The 25235-nt window shown below is 43.6% G+C and overlaps 2 protein-coding genes across 4 annotated transcripts; one reads left to right on the top strand and one right to left on the bottom strand.

The window, feature by feature from the left end:
- Nucleotides 1-3649: 3649 nt before the first annotated feature.
- Nucleotides 3650-13939, bottom strand: MFAP3 (microfibril associated protein 3). 2 transcript variants are annotated; one of them, XM_033073418.1, is made up of 3 exons: nucleotides 13880-13939; nucleotides 8986-9447; nucleotides 3650-7622 (listed from the first exon to the last, which is right to left on the bottom strand). In XM_033073418.1, the coding sequence occupies exons 2-3, from the start codon at nucleotides 9263-9265 to the stop codon at nucleotides 6877-6879; spliced, it is 1026 nt and encodes a 341-aa protein (XP_032929309.1). In that variant the 5' UTR covers nucleotides 9266-9447; nucleotides 13880-13939; the 3' UTR covers nucleotides 3650-6876. The 2 variants fall into 2 exon arrangements, with proteins under 2 accessions (XP_032929309.1, XP_032929310.1); XM_033073419.2 differs by having other exon boundaries at nucleotides 13858-13919.
- Nucleotides 13940-13986: 47 nt separating this feature from the next.
- Nucleotides 13987-24213, top strand: FAM114A2 (family with sequence similarity 114 member A2). Of its 2 annotated transcripts, none has more exons than XM_033073431.1 (14): nucleotides 13987-14056; nucleotides 15064-15257; nucleotides 15472-15568; nucleotides 16013-16108; nucleotides 16401-16513; nucleotides 17461-17595; nucleotides 17761-17919; nucleotides 18266-18389; nucleotides 19350-19429; nucleotides 20027-20155; nucleotides 20370-20509; nucleotides 21232-21304; nucleotides 21848-21901; nucleotides 22623-24213. In XM_033073431.1, exons 2-14 carry the CDS (start codon nucleotides 15066-15068, stop codon nucleotides 22719-22721), a joined length of 1491 nt encoding a protein of 496 aa, XP_032929322.1. In that variant the 5' UTR covers nucleotides 13987-14056; nucleotides 15064-15065; the 3' UTR covers nucleotides 22722-24213. The 2 variants fall into 2 exon arrangements, with proteins under 2 accessions (XP_032929322.1, XP_032929323.1); XM_033073432.1 differs by having other exon boundaries at nucleotides 14006-14056; nucleotides 15049-15257.
- Nucleotides 24214-25235: the final 1022 nt, after the last annotated feature.

Below are 25235 nucleotides of genomic sequence, written 5' to 3'. Positions count from 1 at the left end.
GCCATGTGCATCCTGACAAAGAACAACCCCTTTTTCCCTTCCTTGTCCTCCCTCTCAAGGCTTTGATGAGGTTCTGCTAGCAGGAACTGCAGCTCTTTAGGTCTATCTGAGCTACAAGGTTCAAGGTTCCTTCAGAAATACAGTCTGCAATGCCAGTAGTGGAGATGAAGTGCTGTGGAGTGGCATCCTCTCTTGCTGTTCTTTGAGTTCTCCCTTTGTCATGGCTCTGGCACCTCTCCTGTCTTCTGTCTTCAGATGTTGTCTCTTTTTTCCTGTTACCTTTGTGTGGTGTCACACTGGCAGTGGGGACAGCTGGCAGCTGGAGCCATCCAGCACAGGGCCATCTCTGCTGATACCATATCCATGCAGCCCTGTGTTCCAAGGATCGTGTTTGCTTTATTTCTGTGGATTAAAAAAAAAAGCCCCCAAACCCAGTAAGAAAGCAGCCTTGCTCAGAAGAGTTCCAGCAGTTAATTAGTTTCAACATTGCAAGGCCCACTGCCCAGCGGCTAAAAATCATCGTGTTTGAATGGTGAATTAAGTCAGCCAAGCAATAAATCTGAGCAACAAAAAGTCCCTTTAGCTCAGATAAGTTCTCTTTCTCCAAAACACTGAGAAATGGCTTTTTCTGAGAGCCCACAAGGTCATCGAATTAATAAAGCATTTCAAGTAATCTGTGGAAGAGAAGTGACACCCTGCTGCAAGAGATTTGCTGTTAAAGCCAACTCTCTGTAACAGAGTGTGATGCATATAGGATTTCCAAAGCAAACCTGTCCTCTAATTTAGGACAGTTGTCCAAACTCCTTCATGTCTGTTCTAGTCCACTGTCTTCCTCCCTAGTCATTATTTAGGAGAGTTAAGCTTGAAAAAACTCACAAGAAAAAAGAAAAAAGAAAAAAAAAGAAAAATGAAGATGTGGGATTCTCCCATTGACCTCCAAGACACTTTGAATATTTTCATGCACTAAAGTGAAGACACCAAGGAGAGAAAGTGAGTGAAATGCTGAAAATCTATTAAGATAATGGTGGGACAGCCTCATGTGTTTTGCAGAGGCTGCCACCCTGCCCCTACCACATACAGGTACAGAGCTATGATGAGACTGCTGCACCCAGAATACTGGAGCTACTCCTTTAGTATGAACAGCACGGGTGTTGGACATTTCCTGACCCAGCACAGACAGCAAGAAGGTCCAAAGCCCAAGAAGCAACACTCAGACACCCAGGCATTAAATAAACAAAAGAAGTTTGACTTCCAGTTAAATTCTGCCAACTCAGGCTGAACACAGAATGATTTCTCCAGGCAAGGCAGGCACATAAAGCCAAGTATGGCCCCTGCTTTGTGCTGCCCTCCAATTCCTTTCCTGCTTGTTTGGGGTGGCTCTGATTTGGCTGCAGATGTAGCAGCAGTAGGCATGAAAAGGATGAGGTGTGTGATGCATTAAGAGATGCTTTGTGGCAGATATTAGGAAAATCTTTCCAGTAGTCTGGAGAGTTTAGCAGGAGAACAGATTGCCTGGGAGATGCAACATCTCTGCCAGCAGCTGTTTTTAAGCCAGGATGGACATCTGTGGTTTAGAACACATCCTAGGTGGCCTCTCACGCTCCCTTCAAACCCAGGCTGCTCTCAGTGTCCTGATCTTTAAAGGAAGAGAAAGTAGCAAGGGACAGAATTTTCACTTTCAGCTCTTGCAGATGGCCCGTAAGGTCTTAACAAGAGGACAGGGAGCAGGGAAGGCAGGAGGAACTCCAGTCACTTAACTCCAACCCCTTCAGTGGAGTCTGTGTGATGGCAGCCTCTGCCTTGTCCTTAGAGCTGAGTATGTTCCTTTGCTTCCCACTGAAATGGCTTTTTGCACGTCTGTAGAACCATTTAATGTGAAATATATATTTAATAACATGGCAGCACAAAGAGGCACCGAATAGGACAAACGTAAAGAAGAGATGGCAATAACCTCTGCAATATTGTGTCCACTGGGTCCCTTCTTCACAAAATCCTAGCCCAGGTTCCATTTCCCTTGGATTCACTCAGCACAAACCTCTCCAGAGAGTGTCCAGGCACCGAGCTCTGCCCTCGCAGCGCTGCCCCAGCTCAGAATGAGTGTGGTGCTGCAGGCAGCTGAAATCCGAGGGATGCTCATCCCCCTGCAGCACACTGCAGCCTCTGCACACTCATTGCCATGCAGCAGGACCCCCAGATCCCATATGGAGGGTGGCTGCAGATGGATGGACATATGTGGATGCATTCACATCCCCACTGCTGGGAACGTCCCCGAGCAGCCGTAACGCTCGAGTGTGTGGTTTGCGTTTGGGGGCAACAGAGGATTTTTCTTCCATTAAATAAATAAAAGACGTTCAGAGCAACTTGGGATAAAGCCATTCTAATCCTTTTATTCTTTCCAAAAGGAAAATGATTCCATATTCAGGGCACTGTGCAAACAATTAATTAGCCTAACGCCGGTGAAAGGCCTAATTGCTCAGTATTATTGTGCTCATTGGCAGCCAGGCATGACCAAAGAATAGGTACTGTTTTATCAGGGATAAAGAACAACTTCCCAGCTTTTAGGGTTTTTTTGATATTTCAGCATCTAGCAGAATGATTTTTTTTTGAATGATGGTGTAATTCTCACTTCCACATGCAAAAAAGCTGGCAGTATTTGGAGACATCTGAATGAGCTGCTATCGAATTAAAACAAGAGGAGAGGAAAGAGACTCAGCTGGTGTGAAATGACCTGGCTGAAGGGAAGCTGATAAAGCTGTAACTTGCCTGAGTTGAATGACACCTTGGTGTCTCTACCTGGACACTTCACTCACAGAAGTGCTGTTACATTACAAAAAAAATGTATTTTTTAAGGTGTGCACCTAAAATTAAAGTACAATCATCCTTAATGCAGCTCCCTTTTCCAGATGGAAAAGTGCTCTAAATGGATGCAGATGAATTTGTTCACTGTGGACAGGCTCATGAGGGATCAGGTTACAGGAGCTTTAAAAATCTGAATTATTATCATTAATGCATCTCTCATAACAAGGAGATAGAAAGCAGATGCTGACTGAGTATTGACCTAGCCTGAAGAGTATGGGTCCAATAATTCTTCCTTTAGGCAGCTGATTCTCATGGGAAAATCCCCAAATATTCAACTGTAATGCTGAATCTGCCTTGTGCAGAGACTGACAACCAGAAACTCTTCTTTAAAAGCAACGTGGGTGAATTCTGCTCCCATTCATACTTGCACAGCCCCATGGAAGGCTTTTCAGCAAGGTGGATTTTTGGTGTTTGGGGTGAGAAAAAAGAAAAGGTGCTTACAATATACAATAGTACCAGCATGTGAAAAAAGTATGAACAAATAAAAGACATTTGTGGTTGAAGGTCACACACACAATGTGAAACAAAGAAGTAAACAAGGGCCTTCCTGAAACCATTTCAGGTCTGTACCTGTTTGTATATGCAGATGGGAACTGCTGAAGACTTTGAGACAAAAAAAGAAAATACAGATCCAAAGATGTCATAGCAGGAATGGTCCTTCAGATGACTGAGTATCCCAATAACCTCTGCCAGGCTGATTAACAGCATTCTGCTGAGCTCAATACAGGTCCTGCATAACCTTGGAGAGACAGGAACTCCTCACTTGTAAAACAGAAAATTCCAGCAGAGCAAGGTTTTTCTTTTCAATTTATTTTGCAAATCTACCAATTCGTTTTATGAAAGTATGAAATCCTAGGTGGTTACATTAAACAGTTACATTACAATCCAGGTAATACAAATAATCACTATAAAGTTAGTTTTTTAGTTTTAGGTACTCTTGGATAACAAGCAGATTTTATATTTTTTAAAGTAAGTCACAAAGAAGAGATAGAATAGCCTTGTGATTGTCAGAGACTTTAATTTAAAGCAAGGAAACCACTGTAGATTCTCCTCATCCTACACAAAGTTAAGAGAGAAACACTTTCAATGTTAATGTTCAATTAGATTCATCAGCGACATTAAGTGCACACATTTACTCTCAGGGTAACAAGAATAGTTCACAAGTTGTTTGGAAACTGGTGTCAAATTTCATTCTCAGGAAATCACTTTTACCATTTAACATCACCATCGTCCCTGCTTTCACATGCATAAAAATCCTGTAAAATGCACAGAGCTGCAAATCCTCTCTAATTGAATTCAGTGGGAGTAGGATCAGTTCCTACAGAAGGTATTCCTCATATATTGAAATCCTTACAAAATATCCTCTTTCCCAGGAATGAAATTCCTTTAAGGAACAAAATACTATAGTAATTCAGGAAAACTCCCAGCTTTGCTATCCTGCAGTTGACACTGCATTTCTGAGGCCTTCATGCATGGTCACTCCTTCCTCTCAACCAGCAATAGGATGTATGAAGACACCAGCTAACTGTGCTCAGTAAGAACTTAGAGCTATGTAAATAAAGTATGAAAATCAAATCAGTCTCAAAACTGCTCTCCTGACACCCATCTGACACTTCCAGTGTCATTTTGCTGCCTGTAAGCTGCCACTTCTGATGTGACATCTGTCAATCATAACTGCTTCTCAGGAAGCAATTAAACAATTTAGATTTTGTAGTGGCATCTCTCACTGTGTGTGTTTTTAGGGGTAACACATCCATATGTTGCACATCATGCAACAGTTCCACAGAAGCAAGGAGAGCTGTTTATGGGAAATAAGGCAGGTGCAGGTACATTCTGATGGCCTGTGGCACAAAGGAGATTGAAACAGATAATCCTCTCTTGTAGCCTTCACCTCTTGCATCCTGAAGGGTACAAACTCTCAAATCTCTCCTCACACATGCAACAAACCTGCAGAACCCATTGTAGCACAGAAGTGAAGCTAGCAGCTTCCTTCTTCTAAGAGAAATAGATATTTATCCAGAGAGTATATTTTAACACTGATAACCTCAAAGAAATTAAAAGATACCAGACAGGTTACACAAAACCACACAAACTTTTCACCTGGACATAAAGTGCCATCAAACTATGGAAGCAAAAAAAAAAAAAGTCACTGTTGAGGCAGCTGCTCAAGGTGTGTACAGAAGGCTTTATTCCCCTGAAGCAGACAAAGTTTGCTACAGTCTTGAAAACGGCACCAAGCTGGTGGGAATGTTACTGTAATAAAGGCCAGCAATTTCCTTCCTGACTAACACCACTCTTACCTGACAGGCCAAAGGCAACTAGGGTGATTTAACTGGTGGCTGAGTACAGGAATTTCCCCAGAAGGTATTTAAAATAGTAAGAGATGCTGTCATTTCCCTCTCTCTGATATGGTAACTATAATTCCTTCAGCCCCTTCATTCTGAGCATGTATTATTACCACAGACAGCCCCACCCTGCTATTACCACTGTGCCTGCTTGTTTTCCACCTCTACTCATGTAAATGTAATGTCAAATCCTCTTAAGAATCCTGAGCAGCCCTCCAGAATCACTTATTCAACTGACATTTCTGTAATAATAAGGAAAGAAAAAAGAGTTGTGTGAAATTAAATGGCGCTCCTGTTGCCAAGTTGTTAAAATTATATGGCAATATGCTTCCAGTAGTTGTAAGAAATTAATATGTGGAGTGCTTACAAGCTTTGTATCTACTAAATCTCAACAGGATATAAAATGCTATTTAAGTGATAGAACTTACAAATGTTAAAGGAAAAAAAAAAACCAAAACAAAAACAGCACCAAAGAGTGAAAGAAGAAAGTAGATTCTTGTCTGCACTCTGATTCCTGGAGGCTGGATCTCTAGAGCTGAGAAAGGCAGGTGGGAGATCCTTGGTGAAGGACTTGTGTGTGCACATGTGTCAGCAGCTGCAGCTCTCCCTTCTGCCACCTCTGCAGCACACAGGCTGGGCTCTGTCAGTGAGTCCCTCCCCTCCTGCAAACAGCTCAGCCAGCCCCCACTCTCTCTGCCACTGCCTTCTGACAGGGCCAGCCAGAGCAGAGCCACTCAGTGTCACTACTTTTCACCTGCTTTATTATAATGCTGTTCAGGAAGATGTGCCTGAGACACCTGTCTGCAGATGATAAATTCATCTATTAGCTTTGCCACTATGTGATTACTGTCATCCATTTCTCACCACAACATCAAATACAATATAAAACTTCGGATTTTCTATAGTGAGTGAAATCAGCAAAATGAAAAGCCAGGCAGTGGCAGCAGTGCTGCCACTGCTCCATTCTGTGGGACAGGACCAGGGTAAGGCGCTTTGGCAAGCAGCACCAAGTTTAAGCAACAAGCTTTTAGAATGCACACAAGTTTCCTGCAGATGCACAGAAAACTGAAACCTCCTGGTTGTTCTCTAAGCTGCTTTGAAACTACAACAATTCATTTAATCCAGCAGCAGACCCTGTCACTATTCTTTTCCTAAGTACAGTACATTTTGATAGCAACACAGAAGCACATGACACAAAACAGATTTTGTTCAAGCTCACCGTGGTTCTGATGGGCTACACACACCAAGAGGCAACTCAAAAAGAGCACAGAACTCAATTCATCAGGACAACAACACTGACTCAAAGGATTTTCAGCTCAACTTCGTGAAGAAAGAAGGAGCTCACAAAGGAAAAGTTCTTATTGCAAGATGTACTGCTCAGCTTGGTCACTTCTCACACTGATCTGGTATCAAAAGCTACCAAGGAGCCAAGGACAAAGAATTCCTGTTTTGTAACTATTTTAAATATAGCAAGCCTGCTTTAGAAAGAAAAGCCCTGCACAATATTCCTAACGGCCTTTCCTAGCAGACTGGAATTGTTAAATCAACACTGACAGAAAATACCCACTCCAGAACCAGCAATTTGGAAAACTTGTGCACATGGGACTGAGGCAGCTTGTTTGCAGACCCTTGGCTCACCCGAGCTTCCCTCACCCTGTGTGGATGGGCAGGCTCAGCAGGTGCCCTCCTCAGCAGGCACAGAGTGGCAGCTGCCGTGGGACACGGTGTCGATGCTCTGCCCGTGGCACTGGGGGTGGATGGACACCTGCACGGCAATCTCCTGGCCCTGCTCGCTCAGGGAGCCATCGTCCGAGTCGCCGGCCGGGGAATGGCTGCGCTTCATCTCCGCGCCGCCGGGGAACAGCGCGGCCGGGGCCCCGCAGCCGGGGGGCTGCTTGTCCTCCTTGCCCACCTCGTCGGGATCGTCCACCCGCACGGCCTCGAAGATCTCCTCCATGAACGCCCTGCAGTTGAGGATCAGCGGCGGCAGGGGGATGCTCCTGGCGAGCTCCTCGATGTACCGAGCGAACTCCATGGTCTTAAACTGAGTGACTTTGGCCAGCTCGAGCGTTTTGGCAGACGTGATGATGGGGATGCGCTTGGCGATCTCGAAAGCTTTCTGCAGCTTCTCTGCCCCCTCCGTCCGGAAGAACTCATTGATGGCCTTCTCTGTTTTTCGCAGGTGGCTGCTCATCATGCACAGGCGGGTGATGTTCAAAATGAGGGTGATGGCAAAGGCAACGAGGCACACAATCATGTAGTAGATGCTCATGTCCCCTGAGGTGAAGATGACCCTCAGGGTGACTGTGTAGTACAAGGTCTCGTTATGATTAATGCCTGCACACGTGTAGCGGCCCCGGTCAGCAAAGCTGACCTTTGTGATGTTGAGGGAGTTATCAGCAATCCTCCACCGGTCAGCTGCAGAGGGGTTAGAAATGAACAGAGCTCATGAAACAAAAATCCTAGGATAAACATCAACAGGAGTCAAAACTTGGCAGTGAGCAGTCCACTTCTAGCATAGTAACAGTGCACCAAGGACTGAAATGTCCTTTTCATGCTTGACACAGAAAGCCATAAGCCACTTACCCATCTTAATGCTTAATGGTAAATTATTCTGCATGCTTGCTACACTACTTTTACTTCCTTCTCTGCACTTTCCAGGGTGCTTCTGGCCTGCTGGTTCTTTCTGACAGGGATCCTAATTCTTAACTAGGGCTTCTCACCCCATGTTAAAAGACTGTCCTCTATAAAGTCTAATTTTCCATACGTTCAGAGTCAAAAGTCAAGTGACCCATGAAAAAGATCAGTCTGTAAATGGCTCTGTTGGCAAAAGAACCCAGAATTTTCTTGAGACGGTTTTCTGCTGAGCATGCAGTGCTGACATGCAAAACCCAAGTAAAAAGAAATCAATACAAGAAGTTTTATACAGCATTTGCTGTGCATTTATAACTTAGAGGGAAAACTGTTTTCATAACTCATTTCTTCTAATTACTCTGCTTTGAACTGTTTTCATAACTTATTCTTCTAATTACTCTACTTTGAACTAATCTCCAGATGGCATTATAACTACAAAAAGGTTACTGAATACTTAAGGCAGAAAGATGCCTCCAACAAGATCCTATCAATTAGTTCGATGACCTTCATTAATACTAAAAGAGAAAAACCACATGCATCTCTAAAACTTTTTTTTAAATTAAAAACTGCAGGGATAAAACTGTAAGAGCCAATGGCTAGAAAAATACCAGTTCAAAAGGGTTAAATAGCATGAATTCTATCTTTGGCCATTACATATTGTGTTACTTTCCACAGTCTCACTGGTGCATAAACCAAAAAATAAATGTACTAAGTATGTTTTAAAACATATCCTGTAACAAAATTAAAGCACCAACTGCCAGCTCAAAAGATCCCAAGCTGTGGAGAACTGTGTTTAATTCATACATTTGGAAAAATATAATTTAAACCAGAGCAGTAATAAATAAAACCATCAGTCATTATTGGGTAAGATGAAGACTCATTTCTTCTGTATGGACTAGTGGGATGACTCCTGAGCAACATCATTCTGTGGGGCACCAAAGCAGGATGGATGGGCTGCAACAGAAGTACTCAGCTGTAATCCCCATGCAACATTTCAGAGGGCAAAGGAATTTGTTTTGCTCTGTCCTTATCTCCCAATTGTAAAAAAGAGAGGACAGGAACAGAAAATGATAATAAAGTCCCAGAGGTTTTCCAATACTGTTTAAAAGGGGAATAATGATGGATAGAAAACAGCAGGAAAACTTACCTTCATCTTTTTGTTCAAGCAGGTGTCCTCTGGAGTTATACCAAAGGATATGTTCATACTGGCTGATGTTCAGTTTACATTCAATTAAAATACTGGTTCCCTCTTTGGCTATGATATCATGGTGTGCTGGAGAACTTATTAAAGCTTGAGGCACTGCATGAAGTGATGCATTGAAAGACTCAAAAGCAACTGTCCTGTTAAAAGCTACATTTTCCACTGTGAATCCAACTGACAGATCAGCACTAACAGTCAAAATTAACAGGCAATAGCTGAGCTTCATGGAAAGCTAGTGAAAATTCTTCTTTCATTTAATTTGGAGAAATGAGGTCATATGATATTAAGCTGTCTGTATTGCTCTAAGATAGGAGAGGAAGCTCTTGATTTGTTCTGTGATGGAAAATGTCTGGGATCCAAATGCACTTTCAGGACCATCAATATTTGAAGTGGAAACTGGAAGTAAAACTGAAAAAAAAAAAAAAAAAAAGCAATAAGTTTATTAATTAATGACAGCAAGGTTACCATGTATTCAAATTTAATTTCCAGTAAACAGATTTCGATTAGCATAATACAAACTGTCAGCTGAGAGGTTCCAAATCAGAGCTTTGCCAGAACACAGTAATAAAATGAGGGTAAGAAGGCTTTAGCACAACCTCCAGTCCACTAGATGCTCGTCTTCCCAACCAAATAAATAATCTCTGGAACAATAATCATTAAGGGGAAAAAGGTTTTACAAAAAGAACAAATTGTTCAGACTACTCGAAACGCACAATTATCTTTAAAAGTGGATTCTGCATTTGTTACCAGAGAAAAAGTGCTTTCTTAATAGAGGAAGAAAAGAGAGAAGGAGGATGTAATTTCTGCCTCCCTCTCCACCAATATCAAAGTGCTTTTAAGCCCTGGTTCTCTAGAGCCAGTCTTTCATTTACCATCCAGAGAAAAACCAAAGCACACACACACACACACACATATCTGATTTTTAGCATTTTCATCTACTTACTTGATTTTAAGGGCACAATGGGTATTAGATGTTTAAATACTATATAATATGATTTAATTACTTGGGAAAAGTCTCCTGGTTGTTATCTACAGCCAGAAGAGGAAGTCCCTTTCTGAACATCAGGACACTGATGTCTCCATGTACTTCCCTTTTTGCAGTATCTTTTGTTGCTGCTGCATTTTCTAAGTCAACTTCCTATTATTCTTGCTTGTTTTACAATAAGCTCCTGTTGAAAATCTTTTAGTTTATGCCACTTCATCTCAGCAGTCATATATTATTCATTGTCTTCTCTACCTAAACTTCATAGCAGTGTGAAAAATTGTTTTGTCTAGGGACAGATACTCTTCAAATTAATGTGCACAAAAGATATTTTAAGACATTAGGATACAGCCTTTAATTTTCTGTCTTTTGCACACAAGCCAGAATAAAACTTGTAACAAAATGAGATGACACTGATAAGAGACAATCTGTAATCAATTTTCCTGGAAGCCTGATTCAAAAAAATTTCTAATCCAATATGTGTTCCCTGAAGTTATGATTCCATCTAGACTGCTCCAGAGCCTTAAAACACCATTTACAAAGTACAGAAGCTACAAGCTCCAACGTTATCCTAAGAAAGATCTCACTTCATACCACTGACTGTGTGACTTCACATTTATCATCTTTTCTTCTACAGATAACAGATGTTAGTGAAAGGAAATTTCATAAATAACATAAAGGGACCCATTTACTTAATAAATAATGCTGGCACTTTTCATCCTTCTAGAATTTCCAATTAACACATCTAAAGCACTTCTGAAAAATAATGTAACATGCATAAAACCAGGTAATTTCTAGTAATTGTCTTTTGTCAGACACAAACCAAGCATATTCAAAAGGGGGAAATCTGTTGATGCTATCCAGACTGGGAATTTTTTCAGTGAAAGTTAATTTGTCGAAGGTCAAATCAGATTCCAGACTTGACATCAGATGAGAAATGTGTTATCTGACCCATTTCCATTTCTGCTGTGGCTATTGCCAAGACCAGTTTAACAAAGAAGGCAAAGAAGACAGCTGTGTCCAACTCTCCTTCAAGCTTGACTAACCAACCCACTCACTGACTCCTGCAAGAGAAACTGGAAAACAGGCTCCCTACTTGTTTCTCTGTAAACAGCAATCCCTTCATCTGCCTTCTTCTTTTTCTTTTTTTTTAATCACTGGCCCCACTCTGTTTTCTATCACGCCTCTTGTCCTTTCATTTAAGATGAGACTAGTGCAGAGAACTCAATTATACCATTGTGTTGAAGAAGCTACTTTCCCACAGCTAAACAGTTAAAACCATCACCAAAGCCTCTTTCATTCCTGTTTTTCACCAGCTACACTTTAGGGAAAGTGCTACTGAGTCCTGCTGCCTCTGAAGAAGAGCATCCCATCCACAGCAACAGCACAGGTCTGAAAATAAAATTACTATGACTGCTGTTGATCAACAACTGTTTGAGGGTTTTAACCTTCCATTTTTAGACCCCTGGTATTTTCAGAGTGTTTCAGAGCCTGCAAAAAGCTGTTTTAGCAACCTCATGCAGACACACACAGCCAGGCTGTGGACTGGCAGTGGTTTGTGCACCACTGACATTTGGGTTGCTTTAAAGGTCTGTCACAGCTTGTGGTGGCAAGTGAGGTGCTGTGGGCCCAGACCTCCAGCTGACATCACCCTATGACCCAGCTGCCTTCAGCTAAAAATGCACTTTTGCATCCATCAGACTTGACTTCACAGGGCCTGATTCAGTTAAAACCGACAACAGTTCTGCAGCAAACACAAACCCTCATCTTCACCCTTGAATCACAGGCACATAATAACTTCCAGTCCTCTAAAACAATAACCTCCCAACTGATACTTTAGATTTATTAGAGAATAATCCCAGAGCCTCTTACACTTTGCCTGTTCTATTGTCATTTTAAATTATTAAATTTGAATTGTTAAGGCTTCCAAGCGTCTGTGACGTTTCTCCTAAATGACATTAGGAATCTCACTCATTTATTTAACACAAGAAATACTCAGCAACATTTTCCCTCATAAGAATAATTATCTTCAGTAATTGCATATGCTCTCCACTACACTTGCACAGAGCCTGCATAATGCATAAACCATTGGTGATGGGTCATTTAATTTTACTATTAAATTCTTCGAGGTCTGATTTATTAGAAATTGTTTGTCTTTTGGAAAAGCCATTATTGCTAAGCAGACAATGATCTCTCACTGCAGAGTGCTGGGAACAATAAAATGATTTGCAAAATCCATATTCTTCATCCATTGCACTTATGCAAAACAGCTGCTGGAGCTGATAAAGGACCCAAAACGATAAAGCGTGATCAGTGCCAACATCCCAATTCTTCAACAAAGTGTTAAGCTCAATCGAGACGAAATGTGCCAGAATAGAAACTGGCTATCCTGCAGCTGAACCTGAAGCTGAGCTCAACACATTTAACCTTTATTAAACCATAAGTTGTAACAACAAATAGCAGTGGAAAGATAAAAATCTGTGATGCATGTGCTTGTATGAGTCATCCTTGGCTCCGACCCTGAAGAAGTGTATTTGTGTCTAACTTAGAGCACTCTAAGTAGTCCCACTGAGGTCAGTGGAAGCACTGATAGTACTTAAAATTACACACATTTATATGGCACTGCAAAATTGGGGCCCAAGAGGTTGCAAGTTATATGGTTTTACATTCACTGCTTTTAACATCGCTTCATACCTGGAGTAACGTGAGGCAATAAACTGAGACACACCTGACAAAGCACAGGCTGCTGATTTCTTGCAGAAATACCATTTGCAAGCCCCCTCTGACCCTCTGTCAAAGCAGGGAGACGCATTTGGCAGAGCCCTACAGACAGGAACTCTTGGGAAGTTTATGAACACAGACAGCATGGCCTTGACAAGAGCTATTCCAGGTGTTCCAGGGTGCAGGGAGGGTTCAGCGTCTGCTGGGGAATGGCAGCACCAACAGCCCAAAATCCAACCTAAGGGGCAAATCCACAGCACACTCGCTGCCTGAGGCTGCCTGATGGGATTTGTTGCCATCCTGTGCACACCCCTTGGCTGCCTGACACCTCTCACGGGCTAGCTCCCCACGACACGGCACCGGCTGTTCACCAGAACAGGCTTTTTTTGCCCTGTCAGCTAAAAACGATCGGGCACAAAGTTTCAGTTAATGTTTCCCTGTCCTCACAGCCCCGGTATGCTCCAAGTTGGCTTGTGGAGAAGCGCTGGTCCCGCCGGGCTGGTGGCGGCAGGGGGACACACGGCACGGCCACACCGCAGCGAGGGCACCGGGCCACGGGCGGGTGCCACCGGCCCATGGCGTCATGCCAGAAACACAAACACACCCAATATTGTGAGCTGGAAAAAAACCACCAGGATGAGCCAGTCCAGCTCCTGGCCTGCACAGACTGCCCAACAATCCCACGCCGTGCCGGGGAGCGCTGTCCAAACGCCCCTGGAGCTGTGGCAGCCTCGGGGCCGTGCCCATTCCTGGGGGCCCTGGGCAGTGCCCAGCACCCTCTGGGGGAAGAACCTTTCCCAAAATCCAACCTAACCCTGCCTGCCACAGCTCCAGCCGTTCCCTGGATGCTGTCCCTGTCCCACAGAGCAGAGCTCAGAGCTGCCCCTCACCAAGAGCTGCAGACCCCGACAAGCTCTGCCCTCAGTCTCCGTTCTACAGCCTGAGCACACAAGTGACCCCAACCGTTCCTTATGTGCTTCTTCTTGAGGCCTCACCACCTTCGCTGCCGCCCAAACCCTACTGCCCCTATTTCCACGCCAAAACAGCGAGGCGGGACACGGGCCCGCGGCCTCCCCCTCCGCCGCTGCCCCCCGCCCCGACCCTGCCAGGCGAACCTGGCGGTCCCGCCGCTCTCACCGGGACGAGAGCTGCCGGCCCGGCCTGCCCCAGCGCTCCGCCGCCGCCGCCGGCCCCGCCGCCCGGACGCGCTTCCCCGGGCTGAGGCCGCTTCCGGGGCAGCGCCGGGGCCGCTCTGCGCCGGCCTCGCTGCTCTCGGTCCGCCCGGAGCCGCGGGGGCCGCGCCGAGCGCCGACGGTGAGGGCGGCACAGGGCCGGGGCTGTGCGGGGCACGGCCGGCCCCGCGGGGAGACGCGCTCTGGGGCGGCTGTGGGGCAGGCGGCACCGTGCGCGGTGCTGTGGGCACCTGGCGGGCTCCTTGTGAGGTCTGGGGAACTTGGGGAGCCGTATGGGGCAGCCCCGTGTGGGTTGTGGGACTTTGGGGCTCCCCCGGGGAAGCGGAGGGGTGGGGAGGGATGGGGAGGGTGCCGGGGTGACCCGGGCTCGCTGTGGAGGGTCCTGCGCTGATGGGGTGGCGGTGCCCAGCCCGCACCCGGAGCTCTCGCTTTCCTCCGCTTGAGGCCATCGCTTCCCCGTTGTTGTGAAGTTGTGGGGGCCGCTGCCCCAGTCGTATCAGTGAGCGCCTGGCCGGGCACACAGCGTCAGCCCAGGATGGTCCCGGGGGCCCTGCGGTTCTCGGCCCGGCCCTGCCTGGCCCAGCCGGTCCCTTCACTGCCCGAGGGCCCCGAGAGCAGCGTGACAGCCCCGCTCACCATCCCCATCCCCATCCCCGATCCGCCTGCTGGGGGGCTGGAGCTCATCGCAGCTCCCTGCCCTGCAGTGCTCACCCCCAAGTAGAGAAGTGACCCACACCCTGCCTGCTCAGCTCTCTGACAGCTGTCCCCATTTGTCTCCTACACTCCTCAAACCAGCTATCCCAAGCGATTTGTTTTCACTTTTATTTTGGTGGAACACGTAATAGGTTTAATTATCTGAGGCCCTTTTGTACCTTCATTTGTTTCTCAGAGTTAGCAAACTGGTTTTTTTTCCTGTGGAGAGGGTGTGTCAGTTAGGTAGAGCCACGTGTCCCTGTGAGACTTTAAACTTCCAAGTGTGACGTTTCTTTGAGTCAGAAATAAATTGGGTATGTGTGGCAACGTTGTTGTGTTTAATTATTTAAAACATCAATGTGATGCTCTTGAACTAATGTCAAAGTGCGAGGGAGTGTTTATTTTATTTGCTCTGCTTTGTACGGATATTTATAGTCATGTCTGAGGAAGAGAGTGGTGAAAATCTGAAAGATGAAGCTGAAAATGAACAGAAGACAGAGGAACTTGGCTGCTCTGAGAGCAGTGAAGGGAGAGAACAAGGGACTGTGCCTGTGACTCGGAAAAGACCTGAACCCAAGCCCCCAAGCCAGCCTGCTGCCACAGAAAAGCCTGCAGGTGAAACCACCAAGGTATGTTCCTGTGCTTGCTTGGGAAGATGTTACTTCACATTTCATGGCTTTGAGCACAGGAGAGATCCGAGCATAAGCCCCCACTCCTTTCTGAAAATTCACATTGCTGTTCTCTGAAATGAAAAAGCTGCACAAAAATCGCATGTCACAGACTGCTTGTGTTCCTTTCCTCACCGTAATGCCTGCATCAGTCTTCTGTTTTTCTTCATTAAAGGTCTCAGATCCTCCTGCAGTTCAGACAGGGTGGGGCTATTGGGGAAGCTGGGGGAAATCTCTTCTGTCAACTGCGTCTGCTACCGTAGCTACTGTAGGTAAGGCTCTTTCTGGTATTTGATAAATATTTTAATCATGTTTTGTGTCTCAAGCTGGTGCTTTAGAACTTGTTTCTAGAGAAAGGGATTTTTTTAGTTATAGCGGCTGTTATTGGAAAAATGTCAAGGGAATTGTTCAAGTAATGGGAAAAGCTTGTACCAAAAGGTACAGTGAGATTAAGGAGATATGCACAGACAGAATTACTTTCAAGTTTTTAAGGCGTTTATGTAATTTTCACCTGGTACTTTAAAGCAGCATTCTGCCAATATTTACAACTTTATTTAAAAGCTAAGATGTAACCTTGGTTCATTACATTAGTAGGGGAGATGGATAGAAGGTGGTTTTAGTGCTGGTTAAACTGTTTTGAACAGAAGAAATCCAGAATAATAAAAAAGAATATGCAGTTCTAATCCTGTTTCTGTTCTGATTTCTGTCTTCTCTAGGTCAAGGTATTTCAAATGTCATAGAAAAAGCAGAAACAACCCTTGGGATCCCCAGTCCTAGTGAAATCTCAACAGAATCTAAAGATGCTACAAGAGGTCAGTTTTGTACTGCATAAAAACAATCCTGGAATGTTTTTCATAACATAATCAGCCCCAAAATAACATCACCTTACACTGCACCTTGCACCTTGAGACTGATAATAAAGTCATTAAAATAAAACTCTCTTGCCTAGTTCTGTTAGCTCTGGAAAGTAGAGAGGAAAACAACCTGAATTGTAGGCTTGCTCCTAGCTGATATTTGGTGTCTGTTGATTTTCTCCACTCTGTGGCTGACAGGATCTTTTGTTTTTTTTAAATCAGAAAGTTAATTTTCTGCTTTCTGATGCAGGAAGTGAGAATCCTGCTGCCAGTGACGCTGAAGCAGCTGATGATGGCAGCTCCTTCCCTATTGCTGGGGCTCTTGAAGTTTTATCAACCATCTCTACTGCTGTCCAAAGCACAGTGAGTGAGTTGGGAATGCAGCAGAAAATGGGTTCAAGGGAGCTTTGGGGTTTTGGCCTTTCATCTGAAACATTGTCAGAGGAAACTTAATTTTGACATTTGTGGGATTCATGGTGATAAACTCTTCCAGCCTTCAGACAGCCCTCATCCTGAGCCTTGCTTCTAACTGGCACCTAATGTGAAAGATGTCTTGAATTGTAATAGTTCTGTATTGAATGTTGGTACATAACAAAAATGTCCTAACGGTGATTGTGCAGAGCGTGCATTTCTGTGCATGTCACCTCTGTACTGTCATTTCTGCCTTTCCTTTGGAGTACTCAGATAAATGCAGGGTCAGACTCATTCCTGCAGTATTTCCACTGATTTCCACAGAACTAGAGATGAAATCCATTCTCCTCTTCAAAAACACATGTGAAACTAGCCCAATTGGCTTGGAAATCAGCTTGCTCCTGTGACCATGAGAAATGCACTTCAAAGGAAGCTGTTACCCTTAGAAACTGCTTTTGTGATCTGCTGTCTTGTCAATTTGCCTGGGAATCTGAAAGAGCTGCAGATGGAAAGCTGGCTTCTGTTTCTGCTTTTAAGGCTCAAACAAAAGTTAGCAGTCCAAATCCACAGGTCTGATGTTTTCTCATTGGAAGGATGAGAACTGAATACTGTAATGTGCTGAGAACCAGCTTGTTCACAAACGAAGAAAAATTGTATTTCCATCAGATTGCTGCAGCTGTCTGGGTGCTGTAATAAGCTATTGGGTGATAATGTGTTGTGGCTCTTTCCATGTCCTGCTGCTCCCTTTGTGATGATTAGGGTTGAATCTTAGGGTAACAAGGACCAATTTGGCTTTTATGTGAGTGCCCAGTGTAAGATTGCTGATAAAACCCTCCCAATTAAATTTCTTCCATTTCTCTGAGTTTTATGTGCTGTCTTTATCCAACTCTGATTCCTAGGGTAAAAGTGTTATTAGTGGAGGTCTGGATGCCTTGGAATTCATCGGGAAAAAGACAATGGATGTAATAGCTGAGGGAGACCCTGGATTCAAAAAAACAAAGGGCTTGATAAACAGAACCTCTACGTTATCTCAGGTACAGCAGTTCCCTATCAGCACCTCATTGGTTTCTCTCATCTCTTCTCCCTTCTTTTGTGGTCCTGTCATTAAGGAACCGTTTTTGCTATTGAGCCTAAAGCCTTCTCCTTCTGTATTCTCTATCTCCTGGCACTGTCACGAGGCCTCTGCTTTTCTTTTTCAGGTCTTACGAGAGGCAAAGGAGAAAGAAGAGCAGCAGACAGCTACCGAGGTTACCATGGCTACTGAGAAGAAAGCCCATTATGGGTTGCTGTTTGATGAGTTTCAGGGTCTTTCGCATCTGGAGGCCTTAGAGATGCTTTCCAGAGAGAGTGAATCAAAGGTAATGGCCTTGAGCATTTTGCTTTCTATTTTGAGTTCAGCTGAGCAGGTGAAAAAAGATTAGAAATATATGTATATACATGTAAAATCAAGTGCTCAGAACTTGCTGTAAAATGATTACAGAACTTCCCTTTGATCTTTTCATTAGGATCTGGTGTTTACCTTGGGAGCAGCTTGTCCTGCCCTCAGCTCCTAAACCATTCCCTTTACCCCAGGCAGCCTCAGTTCCTTTAGGTCTCCAACTTTGCATGAGTTACTGTCCTCACTGGTTTCTACCTTGGCCTGCATTTTCCATCCTGTTGGATGGATTTATTGATTCTCTCTTTGGCTGTGCTGCCCCTAACCAGGTGAAAGCAGTTCTGAATGCCCTCTCTGGAGAACAGTTGGACACACTTAAGGAGGAAATGGAACAACTCAAAGAAGCATTTTCTTTACCTGAATTCTTTGAAGAAGAAGAGGAAGAAAAGAAGGGTAAGAGAGCCCCAGGTTCAGGGAAGCTGGTCCTCAGTGCAGAACCAGCCAGCCCTGATCAGTAGCAATGGGCATGATGCCAAATTCAAGTTATTCTTTAACTGGATGTTTAATCCTAAAGCCATCTCTGTCCAGGGGCATGACAGCTAGCAGCACCCTTCATCTCTGAGAAGCTGTGCAGCTAATTGTGTAGCAGGAATGATTTTTTGCCAGAGCAGGGTTAGAGCTGTTTGACTTATGGGCACTTCATACAACTGACCCTGAGCCAAGATGCTAATTCAGAAAGTGGGTTTCCTTGACCAGGAAGGGAAAACTCTGAACAGAGTTGTCCAACGTGTGGGAGAGCAAAAAGCCTTTTTATTTGTTTTTTAAATGAGAGTTAGCCACACAGAGCAAAAGATTCAGAGGTACCTTTGCACACAAGAGCCCCGATTCTTGAGAATTACATGGATTTAAATGTAAATTTCTTGCATTGCTTTTACCTAAATGCTCATCAGGGAGGGCTTACACACCTGCACTTGCTATCATTCAACACTTAATGTATCTTTTATATTTGCACATAATGGATCTCACATCTGCTGTGCCATATATAATAGGAGAACCATAGGCTCTAAGTGATATTTCAGACTCTCCAAGGTGATGTGCAAGTTAGTGTGTTATAAAAGACTGCCTATAAAAAAAAAAAAAATTTAAAAAAGGAGTTACCTTAGCTACAAAACCAGAATTGAGAAAGTAAGAACTAACCTTCAGGCACTGATGTCTCCACCTTTGCAGAACTTACTTTAGAAATTGTATTTGAGAGGACTGGTTTGATGCTTTCTTGCCTGAGGTGATGATTCAAAGAGAAGGAAAGGAAACAGTTGACAGACTTGTGCAGAACTAGTTGTGCATTGAAGTTCTGCTTATTCCTGAATCTGTCCTTTGTGTGGATTCTTTAACCTTTCCTGTCCTGTCCTTTAGGAGATGAGGAGTTCACAAAAGAAGTAACAGAGTTGTTTTCAGAATTGCACATCTCTTCCACACCACAAAAAGTGATCACGGTGAGTTATTTTCCATATTCTAAAAGCTGGAGAGTTTCCTCAGAGGAAGGGCTTCTCTTCACCTGCTTTGCTTGTGAAAATATCCAAAAACAAGTCATATTTTAGATCTTTTGGCAATGGTAGGCAAAGGAGATGGGCCTTTAACTTTATGGGGCAGAATCATGTGAGCCTTTAGCCACCACAGTGAAAAAACCTACAGTCATGAACAGAAGGCCTCCTCTTGGTACAGAGCACCTGGTTTTACTGTGTTCAGGAGCTGGTACAAGGAACAATCACCTTTTTTGCCATCATTTCACTACCCTTCAGATCCACCAAGTGGCAGCAGCATTCTGCAGACATGTTTTTAAAGCACCTCTGATAGTTTGGTCTTGTTAGTAAACTCCAGCCCCCTGGTGCTAGAGAAACAACTGCCCTCAACTACATCAGTGCAGCCAAACTTCTGCAAAATCCTGAAGGCACTGGGATCATTTGTCCTGGTTCTTCTCAGTAGTTCAGGAGTGGTAGCTGCTACTTTCCTCTGGAGAGACCCAGTACTCCACTGTCTTGTGCAGGGAGCTTCATTCCAGTCATTAAATATCATGGCACATCTTGCTACAGGTGAGGACATCTGCTCATGAGTGGATAGCACGATTCAACAGCAGCCTTCCTAAAGAAGAAAAAGAAAATGAAGAAAACCAAGAAGTAGAATCCAGAGATGGTGACCAGGATGCTAAGAAATCAGTAGAGGTAACTGAGTAATCAAGGAAAATAATATCTGTCTGCAGAGTGTTTATCTGGCTGCTGAGTTGTAGTTGTGACTCACAGGGTTTATGGGTTTCTATTTCTGTTTGGGTTCTGAGGTCTGAAAGGGCAGGGATGGTATGTTGTGTGATTGACTTGTTTTAAATAATAAAAGCTGCTAGTTTTTGTGTTGAATGCAGAATTTTTGTCACTCTTACAGGATATTCATGCATTTGCCATAAGAAGCCTGGCAGAACTGACAGCCTGCTCCATTGAAATGTTTCACAAAACTGCAGCTTTGGTTCTCTATGGTCAGAAAGAGGAGGTGACAGCCACAGACAGAGCCAAGTCTCTTTCACAGTGAGTGCATCTCTCAGTAAATGGATAGCATATAATTATTGATTAAACTATCTAATAATTCTTTGGAAATCCATGTAATACAGGGCTCTTGAATTCTGCACAGGGGTAAGTTTGAAAATTGAGCAAATTTGTGATAGGTGGCATCATTATCTTCCAACAGAATTCAGCTGTCTCTTTCCAGCTTAAAGACATTTCTTGATAAGAAAGAGGAAATCCTTCTTGAAAGCTTTGTGTAGCCTAGAAGAGTATTTGCCTTAAGCTTGTGCTAGTCAGTAGGCAGAGGTTGAAAACATGACAAAACAGTTGTACCAAATTGATTGCTGATTACCTCTTTGTTAATCATTAGTGTGCTTGGTACATGAGATGGCAGAATTACTGCACAGGAGACACTTGGCATGTGTCTGAAATGTACAGTACTTTCTAATTCAGAAAATGACACTTGCCAGTAATAAAAGGCAAGTTAGGACTGTTCCTTCTGGAATGGATGTGTGTCCTCTGAGTGCTCTTTAAGATCTTCTCCTTTAATTATTTGTTTCCCCATCTTTCCCCTCTCTATTTTATCTGGGAAACTCCTGAATCTTCATACACTGTTGATATCTATTTTGGTTTAATTTAACTTAATAAGCATAGGAACAGGGCATTTATGTTTTAGAGGAATGTTGAAAGAAACTTCATCTTGAGGACTCTGTTTACTTCACTGTTTTCCCTGTTTTGTTCCACAGACTGACAATCATGCTGTGTAAAGAACTGTCAGCTTTCTCTAAAGAGTTCACAACATGCTTAACAACTGTAGGGGTAAGAGTTACACCACAGTTCTTCGAAATGAGATGTGGTTATTTGATAACAGCCTTGGGATCTTTGCCAGGAACTGCTTTTTGGATTTGCATCTTTACATACACAGTTTTTAACTTGGGAACTGATCTTTTAGGCCGGGGATCCTCAAACTGTGGCATCTGAGCTTTTGGGAGCCTGGCACAGAGTGGGGGGTGGGAATTGATGCTCACAGTGCTAAGGAGACAGAGGCAAATACAGTTTGGGAGCCTTTTGTGGGTTTTCCACAACACTTGGGTGTTCTGGAGATGGTATCATCATGTCTGGATTCTCCACTTGTCCCCAGTTCATGTGAAGATGTGATGTGTATTCATACCCGATCTGTGCTGGGCACATGCAGGTTCCTGTTCTTATTTGCATGCCACAAGGCTGCTGAGCTTGTGGCTTAGCTTTCCTCTGGTTAAGGGAGCAGTGGTGGTTTTAAACTTACTGAGGGCTTAGCTTTGTCTTGCTTGAAGAAATGTGATCAAATTTTCAATCAGGATAATATATGTCTGATCTCTGCAGGTCAAAGAGAAAGCAGATGTGCTTAATCCCTTAATCACTGGAGTGTTTTTGGAGGTCAGTTATGCTAACGTTAAAACTTTAAGCTAATACTTTAAAAATAGATGTGGTAGTTCTTCCCACTTTAGGATCCTTATGCATGCCAAGATCTCTAACCCATGGTCTAAAATTGTGCTTACCTGTCTAATAACATGAAAGTTTTGATAAATGTCTGTAGATTTGCACAAGAGATTACTTGCTTAGTGAGGAGTGAGTGTCAGCTCACAGTTATGATGGGTCAGGAGACAGATTAAATTCAGCAGTCTGGATTTTTAGAATTGAAATGTCCAAAGTTAAACCTTAAAAAAGTTCAGAAATTAGCATGCAAGAATCCCAACACTTCTTTACTGTTAAATTGGTTCTCAAGTTTGCAGAGCTCTGAGGTAGCTCTGTGGTAGGAAAGGGGTGTTTCATGTTCATGTGTTCTTCCTTCCTGCCACAGCATGCTGTGCTTCTCTTACAAATAAACACTTTTCTTCTCTTGCTGAGAAGAGTGTCCTGCATTTGGATTGGAACTGATCTCATTTGGCAGTCTTTAAACCATTTGCTTTTTTTGCCTACTGGCATAAAGCCCCTCAAAAACTTGACATAAAATTGATTTCTAGAATGAAGCCTTTAAAATCCAGCAAACACCAGACTCCTCTTTTTTTCTGTGCAATAATCAATGCTGTTTGAAATGAGTATGTGGTGATTGGTAGTGTAGCTATTCATGTTTATATTTTGATTTTTGTTTTCACAGGCTTCAAACAGTGCTTCCTATATCCAAGATGCCTTCCAGCTCTTGTTGCCTGTACTGCAGATCTCTCTTATTGAGGCTAGAACAGAACTATCACAGTAATAAAAATCCTTCTAATTAAGAACTTTTTGACCTTCCCACTTCGTAGTTTCCATGCTGGAGAATGATGTAATGGCTCTTATTAAAGGGAAAAAGATGAACTCTGCTCACTGCTGCTGCAAGAATGGTGATTAAGTGCAGTCTGGCAATGACAGCTCTTACAGCACACTGAGAGATGTGATTAGCATAGTCCAGGCTGGTGGACAACGTGACAGACTTAAAGTGCAGATTGCTCCTCTGTTTCATGGACTGTCTGTGTCTTTTCACTGAAATCTCTCTGCTGTATGTGTTAACAAGCTCTTTGTGTTCACAGTCCAGAGAGCTTCTCCAGTGCTGAAGAGAAGAGTAGCAGCTGGCTAGTTAGAGTTAGCTAAAATCATGGTGTGATTTTTAAGTCAGACATAATTGGGTTCCTGATAGCTCTGCATTCGTGTTGAAGCGAATATTGGATAGGAGGTGGAAGAAAAGGCAAATTTTTGTGATTATGAAACTTGCAGTTCCTAGACTGGGCAGAATTGAGCAGAGAGGATTCCTGATCAAACTGTTATTGCTGAAGAGAAGCTCAGCTTCCTGAAGATGTCTGTACTGACTCAGGGATGTGGGACAGGGATTCTCACCAGGGGGCTGTTTCTCATTCTCTCATGCTGTGCTTGCTTCAGCACAAGCTGGGAAAATGCTGATGTGGCCCTGAGAATGCAGGTACTTGGCTTTATAGCAATAAATGAGAGCTGACTAAAAGGGATTGATTCGTGTTTAGGCACTTTAATGAGAGAATTCAGCAGGAGGATTCCCCTTTTTCAGGGCAGCTTGACATGTCAGCCACAGACTGTTCACAGACTCACATACTGCTTGTCTTCTCTTTCTGTGGAAAAACACTATAATGCAATGCTCCTTCTTGGAAGGTATGTATTAAACTAGGGAGAGAGGCAGCAATTTGGTTCTGTTAGTAGGAGTTCTAATTTGCCTCAGAAGCTGCTCCACGTATGGTATCTGTTTCTTTGTGCCGTGCAAGTTCCCTGCTTTGTTCCTTTATCTTTTGAGCCTGCCCATGGGGAGGCAGCAGCCTCTGTTGGAATCACAAGAGCAGAAATGCACAACTAAAATGGAATTTCAACAAGTCCATAATAGCTAATCAGAGGTGACTGAGTGTCACACCTGCCTCTGCACTTGCTCATTGGTAACAATGATGCTCAAATCCCCTTTTGAAAATCCTCTGGGTTTTAGCAGGTCTTGCACATCTCTGCTATACTGAAGGCTTAGAACATTCCTCTGCTCTGTTGTGCAGTAGAGAAGTGTTTTTTTGTATTAGAATACCTTTTGGCTAATGCTCTAATTTTATATATATGGAAAAAACCCTTCCTTAGTCATGGTTAGACTGATCAGATCTCTAAAGAAAGCTTTTTTTTTTTTTTGGCATCTTAAAACTGGACTTGAAAGGAGTGTGTCTGGAGTAAAAAAACCTGCACTATAATAAAATCTGTATTTTTTTCTTCTTTTGGTTGACAGCATTATTAAATAAAGGATTTGTTTTGACAACCGTTTCAGTTAAAAATTATCAAGGTAGCAGTGGGCACAAATGAAATAAAAGAACTGTGGGGTTTTTTCTCAGCCCTGATTGTGTTTTTGGGTGCAGTTGTGGGACCAGGACAGCTGGGATTTTTCTCATGGCAGGGAGCAGTGCTCTGAACCCAGGCTGGGGAGTGAGAGCTGCCACAGATGAGCTCCCAGTTCCTGTGTCAGTGCAAAAGGCAGCTTTGCTCCTGCCAGCAAGCCAAAATGTACAGGAATGTCAGAAGAGAAGAAATAAAGGTAATGGTGTTTTATGAAGCAGCAGCTGCTTTTTTGCAGATAAATTCTACTGACCTGCAGTGCTTTAGTGTAGAATAGTTTAATAATTAAAGGAATGAGGTGAATTTTTTTAACATGCAGACAGTAATTCCTTCAGTCATGTGCTCACCTGGGTTTTGTTACAGCAGCCGATAATCAAACGTGCACCAGCTTCATTTGTGTGCCAGTGCAAGGACTGCAATAGATAGACACAAAAACAGTTCCACACTTGCTGAAATCTTTCTACACAAAGGATTCATCAGAATTCAGCATCCAGCTGTCTGGAGGTCTTCCTGCTTGGCCTTGCTTCCGTGTGAACCTAATGAGAGCTGACAGTAATTTGAACACTTCTGGTAGTGTTTGGGGAGGTGAGAGGTGGCTGAGAATAGATAAGAGTCAGCTAAGATGCTGGCAGTGACTTGGAGGGGAAAAAAAAATGCCTTCCATGATTGTTTTCTTTCCTTGGGAGCAGTTCTGTTAGTTGCAGCTGTAAAAGCTGCTTCCTGGCAGCTGCTGTGGAAAGGTTTAAAACATAAAAAGGCTTGGGCTTCCCACTGGGTTTTGGGATGTGCTCCCAGGCCTTGCCAAACACCTTCCCAGGGACTCATTTTCCATTACTGGAACACACATGGTCAGTAGCAGCAGAACCTCCAGCAGGATGAGCACTTGTCCTCGTTTGGCAGAAGCAGC

Source organism: Catharus ustulatus, chromosome 15 (genome assembly GCF_009819885.2).
Source record: "Catharus ustulatus isolate bCatUst1 chromosome 15, bCatUst1.pri.v2, whole genome shotgun sequence".
NCBI lineage: Eukaryota > Metazoa > Chordata > Aves > Passeriformes > Turdidae > Catharus > Catharus ustulatus.
Note: the sequence above shows the minus strand (reverse complement) of the source record. Positions and strands in the feature narration are given on the sequence as shown.

Bases quoted from the DNA above. Each gene is read 5' to 3' on its own strand.
- MFAP3 (XM_033073418.1), bottom strand. From the start codon at position 9,265: ATGAAGCTCAGCTATTGCCTGTTAATTTTGACTGTTAGTGCTGATCTG. The intron at 7,623-8,985 runs GTAAGTTTTCCT...ACCCCTCTGCAG, and splicing joins GCTTGAACAAAAAGATGAAG to CTGACCGGTGGAGGATTGCT.
- FAM114A2 (XM_033073431.1), top strand. From the start codon at position 15,066: ATGTCTGAGGAAGAGAGTGGTGAAAATCTGAAAGATGAAGCTGAAAAT. The intron at 18,390-19,349 runs GTAAGAGAGCCC...CCTGTCCTTTAG, and splicing joins AGAAGAGGAAGAAAAGAAGG to GAGATGAGGAGTTCACAAAA. The intron at 21,305-21,847 runs GTAAGAGTTACA...TGATCTCTGCAG, and splicing joins CATGCTTAACAACTGTAGGG to GTCAAAGAGAAAGCAGATGT.